The sequence below is a fragment of the Bidens hawaiensis genome, unplaced genomic scaffold, assembly GCF_021521415.1.
Source record: "Bidens hawaiensis isolate Kalapana, Puna unplaced genomic scaffold, B.hawaiensis_p1.1 tig00011744_1, whole genome shotgun sequence".
Classification (NCBI taxonomy): domain Eukaryota; kingdom Viridiplantae; phylum Streptophyta; class Magnoliopsida; order Asterales; family Asteraceae; genus Bidens; species Bidens hawaiensis.
Genome location: NW_027491930.1, coordinates 448,313 through 471,223, shown reverse-complemented (window position 1 = coordinate 471,223; position 22,911 = coordinate 448,313). Strand labels below are relative to the sequence as shown.

General features: G+C 38.9%; 3 protein-coding genes across 3 annotated transcripts; all 3 read left to right on the top strand.

The window, feature by feature from the left end:
• Nucleotides 1-1,348: 1,348 nt before the first annotated feature.
• On the top strand, nucleotides 1,349-3,526 carry LOC143538860 (glucan endo-1,3-beta-D-glucosidase-like). The gene has a single exon (XM_077032315.1). The coding sequence runs from the start codon at nucleotides 1,465-1,467 to the stop codon at nucleotides 3,502-3,504; it is 2,040 nt and encodes a 679-aa protein (XP_076888430.1). The 5' UTR covers nucleotides 1,349-1,464; the 3' UTR covers nucleotides 3,505-3,526.
• Nucleotides 3,527-13,575: 10,049 nt separating this feature from the next.
• LOC143538859 (glucan endo-1,3-beta-D-glucosidase-like) lies at nucleotides 13,576-15,731 on the top strand. Its single transcript, XM_077032314.1, has one exon. It carries the CDS (start codon nucleotides 13,692-13,694, stop codon nucleotides 15,729-15,731), a length of 2,040 nt encoding a protein of 679 aa, XP_076888429.1. The 5' UTR covers nucleotides 13,576-13,691.
• A 2,651-nt stretch (nucleotides 15,732-18,382) lies between these two features.
• Nucleotides 18,383-20,560, top strand: LOC143538858 (glucan endo-1,3-beta-D-glucosidase-like). The gene has a single exon (XM_077032313.1). The coding sequence runs from the start codon at nucleotides 18,499-18,501 to the stop codon at nucleotides 20,536-20,538; it is 2,040 nt and encodes a 679-aa protein (XP_076888428.1). The 5' UTR covers nucleotides 18,383-18,498; the 3' UTR covers nucleotides 20,539-20,560.
• Nucleotides 20,561-22,911: the final 2,351 nt, after the last annotated feature.

The window sequence follows — 22,911 nt, the reverse complement described above, 5'->3', positions numbered from 1 at the left end:
TTAGTTAATTTCAGTATGTGGTGAAACCGTTGTCGGAAGTTGGGATCGGAAAGAGCTCGACGGAGCACTTTAGGCTCTAATACCATAATAAGTTTATCAAAACAACTTAAATATTTTAATCATAATATTTGGTTACATATACTAGAGAAAAGACTAAAATCAAGGCTTAACAATAGGACAAGATCAAGCAAAATAAAGATAAATAATTAACATAGAAGTTACAAATCAATAAGTTACATATTTCAAATTATATTTTAGTCTAATAGTTAGATACCGTCCATATAAATAAGTAGGTATGACATATCACATCCGTTTTAGTATACAAATAACGACATCCGTGAAATGTTACCATGCGCATGGTGCCAGGTTAACCCACAGTTTAATGGATGGTGTTATTGGTTTGACCAATTTTTTAAGCGGACCATGGTTGGGTTTGTGATGCTTAATAAAACGGGCCGTGTCAACTAACCCAAAATATGTTTCTTACTATGTCGTGTTTGTGTTATTTCAGGATTTGCTGCCCCTACCCTTAAATTAACCCATTTCTCTTTCGAGTTTCGACTAATTCTTTTTATTCCAGTCATTTGATAGAAAAAGAACATTAAGTTTGCTAATATGTATAGCCTAGCTCATGTCATCGTTTCATTACTTCTACTTATTTTAACATTATATATATGACTCTTATTATATGTCATATTCTTGATAATTTCAAGACTAAATGCATACATTTCTTAAACTTGCAAGCTGAATCAACAGAGATTAGTATTCCTTGAATTGAAGGCAAGATTTCCTCATATTCAACTTGATTGGCAGGAATACTTCCTTTTATATATATAAAATTTTAATTTTGCTTGACTCACCATCAAAGCATATAAAAGAACCCATATACAATTATGCCTTCCTTGAAACATTCAACCATATTTTCCTTTAACACACTATATTTATAGAAGCGCCTTCAAATCATCATCATCCAAACATAATTCACTTCTAATTCAATCCTCCCTTTTCAAATTGCCAAAAACATTATTATTCTTATTATGTTCTTCATCCCAAATCCAAAATCCGATCGATGAAAGCACAATCAGACGTACCAAACTATCAGTATACCGTTATAGTTGTTCGGTTAGTCATCCGATCAATTTGGCAAAAGCTAATGTTTTGTGCAACAGCTCCTAAAGTTAAGTTGTTCGTTTATTAGTTTTTGGAAACTAAATCTTTGAGTGAAGGATTCAATTTCCATTTTGTCATAGTATATATTAATAATATTAATAATGTTAAACTAATTCTTTTAAGTAACGAAATATATCCATTTGTCTAGTCCCAATCAACATGGTTAATCTAAAGAAAATTGGGAGAAGAGTGGAGAGAATTATCACCAAACCCTTCAAAAAACGTCCAAGAAAACCCTCTATAAAACCACCATCACCTTGCCCTTCTCCACCACCAGAACCACCACCCGCCATCATGTACCGCCGCCCGACCCACCCTTTCATGTTCCCTGAATCCCAATCCACCGTCCTCCCGGACCCCTCACGTTACTTCTCCCCTCAACTCCTCTCATCTCCTCTCCCCACAAACTCATTCTTTCAAAACTTTGTCCTCAAAAATGGCGATCAACCTGAATACATCCACCCGTATTTGATCAAGTCATCTCCATCATCGCTTTCCATGTCTTACCCGACTTTATTCTCCTCCACCGCGTTCACATATCAAATCTTTAACGCGGATCTCACTATCTCCACGGTGGACAACCCCGACCCGAATCAAGCCCACACAATATCTTCATTTAATGATCTAAGTGTCACTCTAGACATTCCAAATCTAAGGTTTTACCTCGTTAGAGGCAGCCCATTTTTAACATGTCAAGTCATGCAAAGTGGCACACTCTCCATTTCAACTATTCATGCTATTCTTGATTTTACTCCTAATTCTTCAAGAACCAAATACAAATTCAATCTCAACAATGGCCAAACATGGGTGTTGTATTCATCTTCAAGTATTGATCTCACACATGAGATGTCAAAGATCACATCTTTACCATTTTCTGGCATAATTCGTATCGCAATAGTCCCTAATTCCGACCCCAACTTCGAGCCAGTTCTTGATCAATTCAGTTCTTGTTATCCTGTATCCGGTGAAGCTGTGTTCAGTTCGCCATTTTGCGTCGAATACAAATGGGAAAAGAGAGGCTGGGGTGATTTGTTAATGCTAGCAAACCCTCTTCATCTTCGTATTCTTGATCATAATTCTTCAAGCAAGATTCTAGATGGCTGTAGATACAAAAGCATCGACGGCGAACTCGTGGGTGTTATAGGAGATTCATGGGTTTTGAAAACCGACCCGGTTTCAGTTACGTGGCATTCGATCAAAGGAGTTAGAGAAGAATCATACCCGGAAATCGTTAATGCTCTTGTGAAAGATGTCAATGATTTGGATTCGACTTCAGTATCGACAACATCATCGTACTTTTATGGAAAGTTGGTGGCAAGAGCCGCTAGATTAGCATTAATCGCTGAGGAAATCGGTCAAGTTGATGCAATGCCTAAAGTTGTGAAGTATTTGAAAGATATGATCCAACCATGGCTAGATGGAACCTTTAACGGGAATGGTTTTCTGTATGATAAAACATGGGGTGGAATAATTACAAAACAAGGGTGTCAAGATTCGGGTGCTGATTTCGGGTTTGGGATATACAATGATCACCATTACCATATCGGTTACTTTCTTTATGGGATCGCGGTTCTAGCCAAACTAGACCCGGTCTGGGGAAGAACATATCGGCCTCAAGCTTACTCGTTGATGGCGGATTTCATGACGTTGGGTAGAGGCGGAAACACCAAGTATACTCGGTTAAGATGCTTTGATTTGTGGAAGCTGCATTCGTGGGCCGGTGGTTTGACTGAATTCGCGGATGGAAGGAATCAAGAAAGCACGAGTGAGGCCGTGAACGCTTATTATTCAGCCGCGTTGATGGGGTTAGCGTATGGAGACACGCATCTTGTTTCGACGAGTTCGTTGCTTTTAGCCATGGAGGTCCATGCAGCTCAAGCATGGTGGCATGTAAGAGTGGAAGATAGTTTGTATAGTGAAGATTTCACACGTGAAAACCGAGTGGTGGGTGTTTTGTGGGCGAATAAAAGGGACAGTGGCTTGTGGTTTGCTCCAGGGGAGTGGAAGGAATGCAGGTTGGGTATTCATGTGCTGCCGTTGTTGCCGATCACCGAGGTTTTGTTTTCGGATGTTCGGTTTGTGAGGCAGCTTGTGGAGTGGGCTTTGCCCGCGGTGAATAGGGAGGGTGCGAGTGAAGGGTGGAAGGGGTTTGTGTATGCATTGGAAGGGGTTTATGAGAAGGAGGTTGCTCTTGAAAAGATTAGAAAGTTGAGTGGACATGATGATGGGAACTCTATGAGTAATTTGTTGTGGTGGATTCATAGTAGAGATGAAGGTGACGAAGGTTATGAGGGAGGAGGCAGGCATTGTTGGTATGGTCATTATTGTCATTGAAATTGAAAAGGTTATATGTGTGTGTATGCATGGCATAGTATGGTATATTTCAACATGTTGTAAATAGTTTTCGATGAAAGTTGCATTTGTCTTATTCAATTTAATTTTTATTTCTTATATATAAACCAACTAATCCTTTATGGAATTGTATTATCTGTTGTTAATGAATCACTTGAGTAATAATAGAAAAGCTTGAATTCAATATGGACTTGCATCAGTAAGTATCTAGTCTTGTCAACTATGACACAATATTAAGGACATTAATGGAGGTATGATTGATCTAAACCGAAAGGACTAATAGTAATAATAAGTGTTTTTTTTGTTAATTTTTTATTTTCAGTATTTATATAATTTAGAGTTTGAGTTTGGTTGTGCTTCCTAATTTCTAGTTTTCTTTGTTCCCTAAGTTTCTAGGTATAAGGTAGGGTCTATTTGTTTTTTTATCAGTTATCTAAAAAAGAAAAAACAAAAAAGGTCAAATGCTTGTGATGAAACTGGTGTTCTTGTTCCCCCTCTATTTTAACAACTAGTATAAGAGCTGAAGAAGCGTGGATCGACTCACTGGTAGACGATCTACTTTCCTCGGGTGTGATTATGCAATTTCACTGATGGTTTCTCTTGGATCTGGGTTCTTCCACCTACAAAATGAACAGCACCGTCAACTTACCCCTCAGAAAGGGACAGATGGGTCCTCTCTGGGGTAACCCTCCGGTGTGAGAATAAGTATTTGTGGGAGAAGATAATAATATCAGAGAGTAAGGAATTCTGGAGAGTATGGCTTAACAGCTGAATACTCTGTGATTGTGTGTTACTGGCTGTAACTGTCTGTGAGTGAATGTAATTGAATATGATTGAATGTGAATGAATGTGAATCAATGAGTCTCCCTCCTTGTGGAGTTGATGCTGTATTTATAGTGCTAGGGTTTCCACTGATTGGGCTCAGCCTTGTTGGCCTCCTCCAATTGCTCTGCGCCACGTGTCCTCTGGGACACCTGGTGCTTTCTCATTGGTTGTAATCACGTGGTAGCACATGTGTCATGCTGAGTTGTCTACCTTTCATTTGGCAGCTGTCAACATTAGCATATTCTTATTCCTTAAAAAGATACCTTCTGGAAGGTTGTCTGACGTGCACAATCAAGGTTGCCCTAATCCTGATTTGGATAAGGATGAGGTTGATTATGTGCATGTGTGATATGCGCCTATCCTGAGGATGCGCGAGGTCTTCTCTTTATTCTCACGCGCAGATGTTTCATGCGCAGATGTGATATGCACGAGCATGCGATATGCGCCACGCGCGTATGTGATATGCGTGAGCGTATGTGATGCGCGAGCATATGTGGTGCCTGGGCATATGGTGCCTGAGCATGTGTGATGCCTGGGCATATGATGCCTGAGCATATGTGATATGCGCCATGCGCATAGGTTTTGGCTTTGTGCCTTCGTAATGTCTTGATTTCAAGCCTGTTGTCTATATCTTGTGGGTTGACCCGCCTCGCTTGGTGTTGAGGCGGGTACATACCTCTTCAAGAGCCTAACGAAAATAGGCTCATGTTCTTTGTAGTTTTCAACATGGTGATTAAAGATCGCAACAAAGAACCGATGAAAGATTAGAGTATGCGAAATGATTACAGAATCAGAAGTTGTAAAAGGAATCAAAAAGTATAATCAGGGCAACTATAAACAATGGATGAAATGTATCAAATTGTATATTCAAGGGAAAGATCTTTGGTAGGCAAGGAACGACATGACCGAGACGAGACAACCCGTAAACGATATTAATGGTAGGTGAAAGCGGGCTGTGTGATATTAATCGTAAAGACAACAATCAAAGATAGAAGTTCTTGATAACACAGAACAACTCGAATACTCAAATCAAGAGTGAAATATGCTTGAAATCTTGTTAGTGAAAAAAAGATGCCCAGTTGCAATTAGTTAAATGCGAAATAATAATGCCCATGTGGTTTATGAACGAGATCAGTTTGCATCCCCTTGTTTAATTTTTGTTACCCAGGATGTTAAAAATACGAGCATTTTTGTAATCTTGCACCAAAACCTTGTTTATACCTTGCGTCCTTACGGATTATAGCCTAACTCCATGCTGTGATCTTCCTTCCGACCGCTCCTTTTCGTATTATTCTTCTTGTATATTTGTTTGTTCTTTTTCTATTACTTTTTTTTCCTTACACCAAAATGGCTTTTATTTCTTTTCGACACAATTGCGAAGTTAGTCCCGGACGTTCTCTAAAGTTACTAGATTGAGTATTAAGGTTTAAAAATTGCATGTATGGGTACTAAAGTTTCAATTTTGTAACAATGTTAGGTACTAACTTTAAGTTCCCTCAAAAGTTAACGGAATTTGCGTCAACTCGTCGTTGTAACGCTCGGGTTTACCAATGTTTAGGCTTCAACGCTCAGATTTTAACAACGCTGGTTTTTATCGACCAAATAAACATCATTTTAAATATTTAATTTTTTAGTATCTTTTTATATGCTATTTCAACAAACTTATATTTTGGGTTTTATTAAGGTACCTTTACTAACGTAACCGATACCACGAATACGCGTCAACTCGTTGTTGCAACAAAATGTCCGGTTTTACCAGTCGAATAAATATTGTTTTAAATATGGTAATTTTTAAAATAATACGTTGTTGGTCCCTGACATTTACCTAAAGTAACAAGATTGTGCACTAAGTTTTAAAAGTCACAGATTTAGGTACTAAGGCTTTAATTTTGTAACAATGTTAAGTACTAACTTTAACTTACGTTAAATGTTAACAGAAAGTCCAAAAAGGCTTAGGGCGTTATTATCATTACACATTCTCACTAGATTATTTGGTATATTTGTGTTTAGGAATATTTTGGAATTTCACATTCTAATTGGTATGGCAACTAGTGATTTAACAGTGCGTTACGTGACGAATTCGTAGGTAAAACTCAGGCGTTGCGGTTGTTAGTCAATATGAATTCTGTCTATATGACTATGTTCATTAAGGTATTTGAAATAAACCTAAAACATAAATTTATCAAATTAACATACTTAAAAAATAGCAACGCTCGCATAGTGTATTATCTTTAAAGATACCATATTTAAAACAATATTTATCTGGCTGGTAAAACCAGACATTGTGTTGCAGCAGCGAGTTGACGCGTATTTGGTGGGTATTGGTTACGTTAGTAAAGGTACCTTAATAAAACCCAAAAAATAAATGTGTTGAATTAACATAAAAAAGATTAAAATATTTAAAACGACGTTTATTCGGTCGGTAAAAATCGGGCGTTGTTAAAATCCGAGCGTTGAAACCTAAACATTGGTAAACCCGAGAGTTACGACGACAAGTTGACGCAAATTCCGTTAACTTTTAACGCAAGTTAAAATTAGTACCTAACACTGTTATAGATTTAAAACCTTAATACCCATATCTGCAACTTTTGAACCTTAGAACCTAATCTTGTTATTTTAGGGAAACGTCATATACTGACTTCGTAATTGTGTCTTTCTTTTTTCTTGCAACGTACCGTCTTCCTTTTCAACCTTACCAACTTCAGGATGGTTACTACATTGTTGTCTAAATACAAAATACAATATGTGAATCAACAAAAGTTGTTAATATGATATAGAGTTAAGTGTCATTTAGTAGTCCAATTACGCAACTTTAGTACCGCTTTTGAATTTATTGCAAATGGCTACCTCACTTTTCTAAAACTTGCAATTTTAGTATTTTTTTTCTAACCCCGTCTATTTTGTCCGTTAAATCAGGAGAAATTAGTAATTTCAATTTTTTGATTTATTATCTCTTTTGAGCAAAGTAACAGTTTCATACATATGGTTTGTTCAATTACGCAACTTTAGTACTTTTTTTGAATTTATTGAACTGAATACTTTGATTAGTTTTTGATAGATAGGCAAACCAAGAGAGACATTACATATTATAATTAAAAGATCATCTCTAACCCTAAATGAACAGATCCCCCCACCTCGCGTGCTCATTGATCCTTCAATCCATAAGCATTGTTCATCTGCAAGTTCAATGAATTACGATACGGTGTTTTGCCCATGTGATTCGTCAACCGTCATTCATCTACAAGTTCAATTGATGTTATACTAAGAAGTGCGAAGTTGTGTGATCGTAATCGATGTGTTATAGTGCAACTATTATCATAACCGAACTTTTGGAAAAAAAATCAATGCACATAAAAAAATACAAGAAAAATGGCTAAGATGAACTCGGATCTTAAGCTACTAGAAGTAAACTAGCAATCAAGAACAAAATGCTAAAAAATATCTTATACATTTCATGGTTGTTTACATCTTCTATCATGTATTTTAGTTACCTTTTAATTGTAATATATAATATGTAATATCTTTCTTGATTTGCCTATCTATCTAAAACTAATCAAAGTATCCAGTTGCAATAAATTCAAAAAATGATACTAAAGTTGCATAATTAAACAAACCATATGTATGAAAATGTCAATTGGCTCAAAAGAGGAAATTAATAAAATAATCGAAATTACTAATTTGCCCCTGACTTAGCAGACAAACTAGACGTGATTAGAAAAAGCTACTAAAATTGCAAGGTTTTAAAAGAGTGAGGTAGTCATTTGCAATAAATTCAAAAACTGTACTAAAGCTGCGTAATTGGACAAACCACAAGTACTAATATGACAGTTAACTCTATGAATTAAAACAGTCACCCACATTTCGATGTAAATTTTATAAGAAAATCGAGTTCGACAAATTTTACTGTCTCTCAAAATGAGGGGCTTCGGCCTCCTCTAGAACAAACCCGCATCCATCACTCTCTTCGTTAGATTTCAAATAATAAACCATAACCAAACAAGGCCTACAAACCCAACACAAGAAAGTATCTCGCACGTCGCTAACTCATATGAAGCCATCCCCCCTCAACCACCACCACCCAACCTCGTAGCGACGACGAGGTGTGGCCCAAGGACTGCCTAATAGAAAAAGAGCTTTTTATGCTGTTCTTTATAGTTCTTGGCTCAAACTGTTTCATAAGATCAGACAATGCGTTGATAGGTATCTTGTTTTTGTTATCACTATTGTCTTGCTTCTTTAGTTCCATCTTCACAATCGTTCGTACAAGCTGTGATTGTGGACACCTGCGTCGGTTTAAATGATTGGTGCATTGGCTAATGATAGCCCCGTCCAGTGAAAACAAAAGCGACATTTTTCAAATGAACAAAAGAAACCCCAAACAAATAAATAGAACTCACAAAGAGTAAAAGAAGTCTATAATAAAGGACTCACCTCCTTGATAATCCCACGAGTCCCTGAACGCCCTGTTTAGTAAAAATCAAATGACCAACAGTCGCTGCTAGCCTCGTTCAGTCAGAACAGAAGCGACATGTTGGGTCGGATTTCTTAATAAGGAAGATTGGAATCTTCTCAACCTCCTCAGAAACGGCTAAGTATGGAATACGAGCAAGCCCAGACGATCGAGCATGGTTTTTACTACTTCGAGCAAGGTTCTGAATCTTAAATGGTTGATTCTTCTAAGTGTTGAAGGCTTCGAGCAAGCTACACTTCAACGAGCAAGTGTATTCTTCTATTGAGCATGGATTGCCAATCGAGCAAACAGCTTGATCATACAAGTTCCAGCCAAGTGTTACGAGCACAGGATGATCGAGCACATGGGGACGAGCATGGATGCAATAAGAGGATGTCACGTGAATCAAAGCAAAGACTTCGAGCACAGTTCAGTTACCGAGCAAGATTTACATCCGAGCATGATAAAGATTGCTGAATAAGAAAAGCTGAAGACATCAAGAAGAATGAGCTTGCTCGATGGACTTATTCGAGCAAAGTTTGAACAAGTCAAGAGGAATGAAGCTTACTCGAAGAGAATATGTATTCTCCGAAAGAGCATATATTCTAAGTAAAGTATGCTCGAGGACACTCTCCGAGCACACCTTGTATAGGAAGCTTGCTCGAGAAAAGTATATACCTTGCTCGTGGTCTGAAACACTTGTATTAGATTTATCTTTCATTATGTAATGTATAGGACGTATACATGGAATGTTAGGGTCTATATATAGACATCCTAGGGTACGACTAGGTACGGTTTTTTTTGGCACGCATACTGACAATCTTTGCAGACGAATATCAAAAGCCGCCGTCACACAAAACCCTAGACATTCCATTCACTGTATCATTGACGTATCATTTAATATAGTGAATCTTTGTCGTTGAAATAGTCTTTACCGATTATCATTTATTGTTTTGTGTTTGATAATTCTCCACAAGCTTTCATTCTCAATCATTGAATATCCTGATTCCACCGGGATACTCAATCGGTCGTTGAGTAATTAAGTTGCTGTGTTCTTGTCAAACCTTTGATAAGGTTGCACCCGATAGACAGTCCTGACAAGTGGTATCAGAGCTTGAGTAAGCTCACTGAAGACCACGGGACTGAAGTTTTGTGAGGAAAAGTGAAGATTAACTGTGCATTGCTATTGATAACATCAGATCTGATAAACCCTAACCCGACCCATGTATTTATTTGTGTCGTGGTGTGCCAAACACGTTTAAAATTCGTGTCGTGTTTCAGATTGACACGTTTTATGTTCATTTACGAATATGAGTAATACCTTGTGACTTAGAAACAACTTAATTAATTAATCACTCCGACTCATATGAAACTTTTTTGTAATTTTTTGTTATTTTAATTGTTTTCTTTATATTTCTCACTCATTCCCAATTAAAAAACCTTGGTTTTATATATTTAGCCCGAGATTAGAATAATCGAATGAGAACAGTCGTGTAATGGGCCTCTAGAACTAAAATAAAATTGGTAAAGAGTTGAAGAGTAATTAATGAAGGAATGTGATAATTGTTTGCCTATTACATTAATCTTTTCCCATATAAATAGTTACAATCAAATCTTCTATTTTAGAGATAGCATATCGTTTTAAATAAACATGATATCTTCCTAAATATATAGATTCTATTAAACCCTCGTAATGGAAGAAGGAGAAGCCTGGATGCTGAGACTGGACCGAAGGTAATCAAATAATATCTGTGGGAAGCATTTGGTAAAGATGTCAGGTATCCGGTATCGAGAGGGTACATGTAAATATCGAACGTTGCCCCGTTGTATCTGCTCACAACGAAATGAATGTTCAGTTCGATGTGTTTTATGCGTTGATGCCAGACCGGATTACCTGATAAATAGATTGTGTTTATATTATCACAATATATGAGAGTGGCATGTGACAACGGACTACTAAGTCAAGCAATAGATTTCGGAGCCAACAAATTTCGGCTACAACGTTGGCTATGCCTTGGTATTCAACATCAGCACTAGAGGGGGAAATGGTGGACTAACGTTTAGACGACCAAGAAAGGAGGTTGTCTCCAAGGTATGCATAGTAACCCGGGGTGGAACAACGAGTGTCTGGACAATCCGCCCAATAGGCTTGAAGGGTTAAAGATTGAAGCGGTCCAAGGGTGAGTGCGTAAGATGAAGAAGCAAGTATATATCGGATGATGCGGTGAGCATCCCAATGAGTGAAATTGGGGGCATGCATATGCGTACATGTCTGTTGAACACTTGAACGACTTATGATATGTCGGGGCAGGTAAACGTCAAATATTTTAGTGCCTCGGACAGACTACGATAGAGAGTGAGATCATTAAACGAAGCCCTATCTTCAACGCTTATTTTGAGTTTGGTCTCGACAGGTGTAGGGGGGGTCTGACAAGAGGCCATGTCGGCCTGGTGAATTATGCCATGGACGCATGCTTGTTGCGATAAGAACATTTCATTACCTCGCCAAGTAACCGCGATACCGAGAAAATAACTCAATGGAACCATATCTTTCAATGCAAATTCATTGTCCACATTTGCCATGATGTTGATGTGTGGACGTGGTTAGTAATAAGTTTATCAAAACAACTTAAATATTTTATTTATAATATATGGTTACACATACTAGAGAAAACACTAAGATCAAGGCTTAACAATAAGACAAGATCAAGCAAAATAAAGACAAATAATTAATATAGAAGTTACAATCAATAAGTTACATATTTCAAATTATATTCTAGTCTAATATGCCCCCGCAAGATGGACGATCGTGAGAGAAGACATATCTTGTTAAAAAAGCCTTCGGCAGCGTCGCGTGTGGGTCTTTGGAAGGACTTTAGTGGTGGATGGAACAGTAGGCCGACGAAACAGTGCATCGCCGGAATATATTTTAGTTGTGGAGAAAACAGTGGGTCGACGGAATAGCGCATCGCCAGAATATATTTTAGTTATGGAGACAACAATGGGTCGACGGAGTAGGACGTCGCCGAAAAATATTTTATTGGTGGAGGGGAACAGTGGGTCGCCGGAACAGTGCGTCGATCGGAGTATTTTAGAGGTGGTAGGGAACAGTGGTTCGACGGAACACTGCGTCGCCGGAAAATATTTTAGTGGTAGAGGGTAATAGTGGCGGAATAGTGTGTCGCAGGAAATTGACGGAATAGTGCGTCGCCGGAAAATATTTTAGTGGTGGAAGGGAACAGTGGGTCGATGGAACAGTCGTCGCCGGAAAATATTTTAGTGGTGGAAGGGAACAGTGGGCCGACGAAACAGTGTGTCGCCGGAAAATATTGGGGAAGGGAACATTGGGCCGACGGAACAGTGCGTCGGCGGAAAATATTTTAGTGGTGGAAGTAAGTTAAATAGAGAAATTTGAGGCGGCAACAAGCTGTTAGTTAATTTCAGTATGTGGTGAAACCGTTGTCGGAAGTTGGGATCGGAAAGAGCTCGACGGAGCACTTTAGGCTCTGATACCATAATAAGTTTATCAAAACAACTTAAATATTTTAATCATAATATATGGTTACATATACTAGAGAAAAGACTAAAATCAAGGCTTAACAATAGGACAAGATCAAGCAAAATAAAGATAAATAATTAACATAGAAGTTACAAATCAATAAGTTACATATTTCAAATTATATTTTAGTCTAATAGTTAGATACCGTCCATATAAATAAGTAGGTATGACATATCACATCCGTTTTAGTATACAAATAACGACATCCGTGAAATGTTACCATGCGCATGGTGCCAGGTTAACCCACAGTTTAATGGATGGTGTTATTGGTTTGACCAATTTTTTAAGCGGACCATGGTTGGGTTTGTGATGCTTAATAAAACGGGCCGTGTCAACTAACCCAAAATATGTTTCTTACTATGTCGTGTTTGTGTTATTTCAGGATTTGCTGCCCCTACCCTTAAATTAACCCATTTCTCTTTCGAGTTTCGACTAATTCTTTTTATTCCAGTCATTTGATAGAAAAAGAACATTAAGTTTGCTAATATGTATAGCCTAGCTCATGTCATCGTTTCATTACTTCTACTTATTTTAACATTATATATATGACTCTTATTATATGTCATATTCTTGATAATTTCAAGACTAAATGCATACATTTCTTAAACTTGCAAGCTGAATCAACAGAGATTAGTATTCCTTGAATTGAAGGCAAGATTTCCTCATATTCAACTTGATTGGCAGGAATACTTCCTTTTATATATATAAAATTTTAATTTTGCTTGACTCACCATCAAAGCATATAAAAGAACCCATATACAATTATGCCTTCCTTGAAACATTCAACCATATTTTCCTTTAACACACTATATTTATAGAAGCGCCTTCAAATCATCATCATCCAAACATAATTCACTTCTAATTCAATCCTCCCTTTTCAAATTGCCAAAAACATTATTATTCTTATTATGTTCTTCATCCCAAATCCAAAATCCGATCGATGAAAGCACAATCAGACGTACCAAACTATCAGTATACCGTTATAGTTGTTCGGTTAGTCATCCGATCAATTTGGCAAAAGCTAATGTTTTGTGCAACAGCTCCTAAAGTTAAGTTGTTCGTTTATTAGTTTTTGGAAACTAAATCTTTGAGTGAAGGATTCAATTTCCATTTTGTCATAGTATATATTAATAATATTAATAATGTTAAACTAATTCTTTTAAGTAACGAAATATATCCATTTGTCTAGTCCCAATCAACATGGTTAATCTAAAGAAAATTGGGAGAAGAGTGGAGAGAATTATCACCAAACCCTTCAAAAAACGTCCAAGAAAACCCTCTATAAAACCACCATCACCTTGCCCTTCTCCACCACCAGAACCACCACCCGCCATCATGTACCGCCGCCCGACCCACCCTTTCATGTTCCCTGAATCCCAATCCACCGTCCTCCCGGACCCCTCACGTTACTTCTCCCCTCAACTCCTCTCATCTCCTCTCCCCACAAACTCATTCTTTCAAAACTTTGTCCTCAAAAATGGCGATCAACCTGAATACATCCACCCGTATTTGATCAAGTCATCTCCATCATCGCTTTCCATGTCTTACCCGACTTTATTCTCCTCCACCGCGTTCACATATCAAATCTTTAACGCGGATCTCACTATCTCCACGGTGGACAACCCCGACCCGAATCAAGCCCACACAATATCTTCATTTAATGATCTAAGTGTCACTCTAGACATTCCAAATCTAAGGTTTTACCTCGTTAGAGGCAGCCCATTTTTAACATGTCAAGTCATGCAAAGTGGCACACTCTCCATTTCAACTATTCATGCTATTCTTGATTTTACTCCTAATTCTTCAAGAACCAAATACAAATTCAATCTCAACAATGGCCAAACATGGGTGTTGTATTCATCTTCAAGTATTGATCTCACACATGAGATGTCAAAGATCACATCTTTACCATTTTCTGGCATAATTCGTATCGCAATAGTCCCTAATTCCGACCCCAACTTCGAGCCAGTTCTTGATCAATTCAGTTCTTGTTATCCTGTATCCGGTGAAGCTGTGTTCAGTTCGCCATTTTGCGTCGAATACAAATGGGAAAAGAGAGGCTGGGGTGATTTGTTAATGCTAGCAAACCCTCTTCATCTTCGTATTCTTGATCATAATTCTTCAAGCAAGATTCTAGATGGCTGTAGATACAAAAGCATCGACGGCGAACTCGTGGGTGTTATAGGAGATTCATGGGTTTTGAAAACCGACCCGGTTTCAGTTACGTGGCATTCGATCAAAGGAGTTAGAGAAGAATCATACCCGGAAATCGTTAATGCTCTTGTGAAAGATGTCAATGATTTGGATTCGACTTCAGTATCGACAACATCATCGTACTTTTATGGAAAGTTGGTGGCAAGAGCCGCTAGATTAGCATTAATCGCTGAGGAAATCGGTCAAGTTGATGCAATGCCTAAAGTTGTGAAGTATTTGAAAGATATGATCCAACCATGGCTAGATGGAACCTTTAACGGGAATGGTTTTCTGTATGATAAAACATGGGGTGGAATAATTACAAAACAAGGGTGTCAAGATTCGGGTGCTGATTTCGGGTTTGGGATATACAATGATCACCATTACCATATCGGTTACTTTCTTTATGGGATCGCGGTTCTAGCCAAACTAGACCCGGTCTGGGGAAGAACATATCGGCCTCAAGCTTACTCGTTGATGGCGGATTTCATGACGTTGGGTAGAGGCGGAAACACCAAGTATACTCGGTTAAGATGCTTTGATTTGTGGAAGCTGCATTCGTGGGCCGGTGGTTTGACTGAATTCGCGGATGGAAGGAATCAAGAAAGCACGAGTGAGGCCGTGAACGCTTATTATTCAGCCGCGTTGATGGGGTTAGCGTATGGAGACACGCATCTTGTTTCGACGAGTTCGTTGCTTTTAGCCATGGAGGTCCATGCAGCTCAAGCATGGTGGCATGTAAGAGTGGAAGATAGTTTGTATAGTGAAGATTTCACACGTGAAAACCGAGTGGTGGGTGTTTTGTGGGCGAATAAAAGGGACAGTGGCTTGTGGTTTGCTCCAGGGGAGTGGAAGGAATGCAGGTTGGGTATTCATGTGCTGCCGTTGTTGCCGATCACCGAGGTTTTGTTTTCGGATGTTCGGTTTGTGAGGCAGCTTGTGGAGTGGGCTTTGCCCGCGGTGAATAGGGAGGGTGCGAGTGAAGGGTGGAAGGGGTTTGTGTATGCATTGGAAGGGGTTTATGAGAAGGAGGTTGCTCTTGAAAAGATTAGAAAGTTGAGTGGACATGATGATGGGAACTCTAAGAGTAATTTGTTGTGGTGGATTCATAGTAGAGATGAAGGTGACGAAGGTTATGAGGGAGGAGGCAGGCATTGTTGGTATGGTCATTATTGTCATTGAAATTGAAAAGGTTATATGTGTGTGTATGCATGGCATAGTATGGTAAATTTCAACATGTTGTAAATAGTTTTCGATGAAAGTTGCATTTGTCTTATTCAATTTAATTTTTATTTCTTATATATAAACCAACTAATCCTTTATGGAATTGTATTATCTGTTGTTAATGAATCACTTGAGTAATAATAGAAAAGCTTGAATTCAATATGGACTTGCATCAGTAAGTATCGAGTCTTGTCAACTATGACACAATATTAAGGACATTAATGGTGGTATGATTGATCTAAACCGAAAGGACTAATAGTAATAATAAGTGTTTTTTTGGTTAATTTTTTATTTTCAGTATTTATATAATTTAGAGTTTGAGTTTGGTTGTGCTTCCTAATTTCTAGTTTTCTTTGTTCCCTAAGTTTCTAGGTATAAGGTAGGGTCTATTTGTTTTTTTATCAGTTATCTAAAAAAGAAAAAACAAAAAAGGTCAAATGCTTGTGATGAAACTGGTGTTCTTGTTCCCCCTCTATTTTAACAACTAGTATAAGAGCTGAAGAAGCGTGGATCGACTCACTGGTAGACGATCTACTTTCCTCGGGTGTGATTATGCAATTTCACTGATGGTTTCTCTTGGATCTGAGTTCTTCCACCTACAAAATGAACCGCACCGTCAACTTACCCCTCAGAAAGGGACAGAGGGGTCCTCTCTGGGGTAACCCTCCGGTGTGAGAATAAGTATTTGTGGGAGAAGATAATAATATCAGAGAGTAAGGAATTCTGGAGAGTATGGCTTAACAGCTGAATACTCTGTGATTGTGTGTTACTGGCTGTAACTGTCTGTGAGTGAATGTAATTGAATATGATTGAATGTGAATCAATGAGTCTCCCTCCTTGTGGAGTTGATGCTGTATTTATAGTGCTAGGGTTTCCACTGATTGGGCTCAGCCTTGTTGGCCTCCTCCAATTGCTCTGCGCCACGTGTCCTCTGGGACACCTGGTGCTTTCTCATTGGTTGTAATCACGTGGTAGCACATGTGTCATGCTGAGTTGTCTACCTTTCATTTGTCAGCTGTCAACATCAGCATATTCTTATTCCTTAAAAAGATACCTTCTGGAAGGTTGTCTGACGTGCACAATCAAGGTTGCCCTAATCCTGATTTGGATAAGGATGAGGTTGATTATGTGCATGTGTGATATGCGCCTATCCTGAGGATGCGCGAGGTCTTCTCTTTATTCTCACGCGCATATGTTTCATGCGCAGATGTGATATGGTGGAAGTAAGTTAAATAGAGAAATTTGAGGCGGCAACAAGCTGTTAGTTAATTTCAGTATGTGGTGAAACCGTTGTCGGAAGTTGGGATCGGAAAGAGCTCGACGGAGCACTTTAGGCTCTAATACCATAATAAGTTTATCAAAACAACTTAAATATTTTAATCATAATATTTGGTTACATATACTAGAGAAAAGACTAAAATCAAGGCTTAACAATAGGACAAGATCAAGCAAAATAAAGATAAATAATTAACATAGAAGTTACAAATCAATAAGTTACATATTTCAAATTATATTTTAGTCTAATAGTTAGATACCGTCCATATAAATAAGTAGGTATGACATATCACATCCGTTTTAGTATACAAATAACGACATCCGTGAAATGTTACCATGCGCATGGTGCCAGGTTAACCCACAGTTTAATGGATGGTGTTATTGGTTTGACCAATTTTTTAAGCGGACCATGGTTGGGTTTGTGATGCTTAATAAAACGGGCCGTGTCAACTAACCCAAAATATGTTTCTTACTATGTCGTGTTTGTGTTATTTCAGGATTTGCTGCCCCTACCCTTAAATTAACCCATTTCTCTTTCGAGTTTCGACTAATTCTTTTTATTCCAGTCATTTGATAGAAAAAGAACATTAAGTTTGCTAATATGTATAGCCTAGCTCATGTCATCGTTTCATTACTTCTACTTATTTTAACATTATATATATGACTCTTATTATATGTCATATTCTTGATAATTTCAAGACTAAATGCATACATTTCTTAAACTTGCAAGCTGAATCAACAGAGATTAGTATTCCTTGAATTGAAGGCAAGATTTCCTCATATTCAACTTGATTGGCAGGAATACTTCCTTTTATATATATAAAATTTTAATTTTGCTTGACTCACCATCAAAGCATATAAAAGAACCCATATACAATTATGCCTTCCTTGAAACATTCAACCATATTTTCCTTTAACACACTATATTTATAGAAGCGCCTTCAAATCATCATCATCCAAACATAATTCACTTCTAATTCAATCCTCCCTTTTCAAATTGCCAAAAACATTATTATTCTTATTATGTTCTTCATCCCAAATCCAAAATCCGATCGATGAAAGCACAATCAGACGTACCAAACTATCAGTATACCGTTATAGTTGTTCGGTTAGTCATCCGATCAATTTGGCAAAAGCTAATGTTTTGTGCAACAGCTCCTAAAGTTAAGTTGTTCGTTTATTAGTTTTTGGAAACTAAATCTTTGAGTGAAGGATTCAATTTCCATTTTGTCATAGTATATATTAATAATATTAATAATGTTAAACTAATTCTTTTAAGTAACGAAATATATCCATTTGTCTAGTCCCAATCAACATGGTTAATCTAAAGAAAATTGGGAGAAGAGTGGAGAGAATTATCACCAAACCCTTCAAAAAACGTCCAAGAAAACCCTCTATAAAACCACCATCACCTTGCCCTTCTCCACCACCAGAACCACCACCCGCCATCATGTACCGCCGCCCGACCCACCCTTTCATGTTCCCTGAATCCCAATCCACCGTCCTCCCGGACCCCTCACGTTACTTCTCCCCTCAACTCCTCTCATCTCCTCTCCCCACAAACTCATTCTTTCAAAACTTTGTCCTCAAAAATGGCGATCAACCTGAATACATCCACCCGTATTTGATCAAGTCATCTCCATCATCGCTTTCCATGTCTTACCCGACTTTATTCTCCTCCACCGCGTTCACATATCAAATCTTTAACGCGGATCTCACTATCTCCACGGTGGACAACCCCGACCCGAATCAAGCCCACACAATATCTTCATTTAATGATCTAAGTGTCACTCTAGACATTCCAAATCTAAGGTTTTACCTCGTTAGAGGCAGCCCATTTTTAACATGTCAAGTCATGCAAAGTGGCACACTCTCCATTTCAACTATTCATGCTATTCTTGATTTTACTCCTAATTCTTCAAGAACCAAATACAAATTCAATCTCAACAATGGCCAAACATGGGTGTTGTATTCATCTTCAAGTATTGATCTCACACATGAGATGTCAAAGATCACATCTTTACCATTTTCTGGCATAATTCGTATCGCAATAGTCCCTAATTCCGACCCCAACTTCGAGCCAGTTCTTGATCAATTCAGTTCTTGTTATCCTGTATCCGGTGAAGCTGTGTTCAGTTCGCCATTTTGCGTCGAATACAAATGGGAAAAGAGAGGCTGGGGTGATTTGTTAATGCTAGCAAACCCTCTTCATCTTCGTATTCTTGATCATAATTCTTCAAGCAAGATTCTAGATGGCTGTAGATACAAAAGCATCGACGGCGAACTCGTGGGTGTTATAGGAGATTCATGGGTTTTGAAAACCGACCCGGTTTCAGTTACGTGGCATTCGATCAAAGGAGTTAGAGAAGAATCATACCCGGAAATCGTTAATGCTCTTGTGAAAGATGTCAATGATTTGGATTCGACTTCAGTATCGACAACATCATCGTACTTTTATGGAAAGTTGGTGGCAAGAGCCGCTAGATTAGCATTAATCGCTGAGGAAATCGGTCAAGTTGATGCAATGCCTAAAGTTGTGAAGTATTTGAAAGATATGATCCAACCATGGCTAGATGGAACCTTTAACGGGAATGGTTTTCTGTATGATAAAACATGGGGTGGAATAATTACAAAACAAGGGTGTCAAGATTCGGGTGCTGATTTCGGGTTTGGGATATACAATGATCACCATTACCATATCGGTTACTTTCTTTATGGGATCGCGGTTCTAGCCAAACTAGACCCGGTCTGGGGAAGAACATATCGGCCTCAAGCTTACTCGTTGATGGCGGATTTCATGACGTTGGGTAGAGGCGGAAACACCAAGTATACTCGGTTAAGATGCTTTGATTTGTGGAAGCTGCATTCGTGGGCCGGTGGTTTGACTGAATTCGCGGATGGAAGGAATCAAGAAAGCACGAGTGAGGCCGTGAACGCTTATTATTCAGCCGCGTTGATGGGGTTAGCGTATGGAGACACGCATCTTGTTTCGACGAGTTCGTTGCTTTTAGCCATGGAGGTCCATGCAGCTCAAGCATGGTGGCATGTAAGAGTGGAAGATAGTTTGTATAGTGAAGATTTCACACGTGAAAACCGAGTGGTGGGTGTTTTGTGGGCGAATAAAAGGGACAGTGGCTTGTGGTTTGCTCCAGGGGAGTGGAAGGAATGCAGGTTGGGTATTCATGTGCTGCCGTTGTTGCCGATCACCGAGGTTTTGTTTTCGGATGTTCGGTTTGTGAGGCAGCTTGTGGAGTGGGCTTTGCCCGCGGTGAATAGGGAGGGTGCGAGTGAAGGGTGGAAGGGGTTTGTGTATGCATTGGAAGGGGTTTATGAGAAGGAGGTTGCTCTTGAAAAGATTAGAAAGTTGAGTGGACATGATGATGGGAACTCTATGAGTAATTTGTTGTGGTGGATTCATAGTAGAGATGAAGGTGACGAAGGTTATGAGGGAGGAGGCAGGCATTGTTGGTATGGTCATTATTGTCATTGAAATTGAAAAGGTTATATGTGTGTGTATGCATGGCATAGTATGGTATATTTCAACATGTTGTAAATAGTTTTCGATGAAAGTTGCATTTGTCTTATTCAATTTAATTTTTATTTCTTATATATAAACCAACTAATCCTTTATGGAATTGTATTATCTGTTGTTAATGAATCACTTGAGTAATAATAGAAAAGCTTGAATTCAATATGGACTTGCATCAGTAAGTATCTAGTCTTGTCAACTATGACACAATATTAAGGACATTAATGGAGGTATGATTGATCTAAACCGAAAGGACTAATAGTAATAATAAGTGGTTTTTTTGTTAATTTTTTATTTTCAGTATTTATATAATTTAGAGTTTGAGTTTGGTTGTGCTTCCTAATTTCTAGTTTTCTTTGTTCCCTAAGTTTCTAGGTATAAGGTAGGGTCTATTTGTTTTTTTATCAGTTATCTAAAAAAGAAAAAACAAAAAAGGTCAAATGCTTGTGATGAAACTGGTGTTCTTGTTCCCCTTCTATTTTAACAACTAGTATAAGAGCTGAAGAAGCGTGGATCGACTCACTGGTAGACGATCTACTTTCCTCGGGTGTGATTATGCAATTTCACTGATGGTTTCTCTTGGATCTGGGTTCTTCCACCTACAAAATGAACAGCACCGTCAACTTACCCCTCAGAAAGGGACAGAGGGGTCCTCTCTGGGGTAACCCTCCGGTGTGAGAATAAGTATTTGTGGGAGAAGATAATAATATCAGAGAGTAAGGAATTCTGGAGAGTATGGCTTAACAGCTGAATACTCTGTGATTGTGTGTTACTGGCTGTAACTGTCTGTGAGTGAATGTAATTGAATATGATTGAATGTGAATCAATGAGTCTCCCTCCTTGTGGAGTTGATGCTGTATTTATAGTGCTAGGGTTTCCACTGATTGGGCTCAGCCTTGTTGGCCTCCTCCAATTGCTCTGCGCCACGTGTCCTCTGGGACACCTGGTGCTTTCTCATTGGTTGTAATCACGTGGTAGCACATGTGTCATGCTGAGTTGTCTACCTTTCATTTGTCAGCTGTCAACATCAGCATATTCTTATTCCTTAAAAAGATACGTTCTGGAAGGTTGTCTGACGTGCACAATCAAGGTTGCCCTAATCCTGATTTGGATAAGGATGAGGTTGATTATGTGCATGTGTGATATGCGCCTATCCTGAGGATGCGCGAGGTCTTCTCTTTATTCTCACGCGCAGATGTTTCATGCGCAGATGTGATATGCACGAGCATGCGATATGCGCCACGCGCGTATGTGATATGCGTGAGCGTATGTGATGCGCGAGCATATGTGGTGCCTGAGCATGTGTGATGCCTGGGCATATGATGCCTGAGCATATGTGATATGCGCCATGCGCATAGGTTTTGACTTTGTGCCTTCGTAATGTCTTGATTTCAAGCCTGTTGTCTATATCTTGTGAGTTGACCCGCCTCGCTTGGTGTTGAGGCGGGTACATACCTCTTCAAGCCCCCCAGTCTAATGTGTGCCTTGTCTCGCGCGAGCGAGGGAAGATAGATATTAGACTATGGTTTTCTCTTTTAGTAGGGGTTCTTCCACCTACAAAATGAACAGCACCGTCAACTTACCCCTCAGAAAGGGACAGAGGGGTCCTCTCTGGGGTAACCCTCCGGTGTGAGAATAAGTATTTGTGGGAGAAGATAATAATATCAGAGAGTAAGGAATTCTGGAGAGTATGGCTTAACAGCTGAATACTCTGTGATTGTGTGTTACTGGCTGTAACTGTCTGTGAGTGAATGTAATTGAATATGATTGAATGTGAATGAATGTGAATCAATGAGTCTCCCTCCTTGTGGAGTTGATGCTGTATTTATAGTGCTAGGGTTTCCACTGATTGGGCTCAGCCTTGTTGGCCTCCTCCAATTGCTCTGCGCCACGTGTCCTCTGGGACACCTGGTGCTTTCTCATTGGTTGTAATCACGTGGTAGCACATGTGTCATGCTGAGTTGTCTACCTTTCATTTGGCAGCTGTCAACATCAGCATATTCTTATTCCTTAAAAAGATACCTTCTGGAAGGTTGTCTGACGTGCACAATCAAGGTTGCCCTAATCCTGATTTGGATAAGGATGAGGTTGATTATGTGCATGTGTGATATGCGCCTATCCTGAGGATGCGCGAGGTCTTCTCTTTATTCTCACGCGCAGATGTTTCATGCGCAGATGTGAAATGCACGAGCATGCGATATGCGCCACACGCGTATGTGATATGCGTGAGCGTATGTGATGCGCGAGCATATGTGGTGCCTGGGCATATGGTGCCTGAGCATGTGTGATGCCTGGGCATATGATGCCTGAGCATATGTGATATGCGCCATGCGC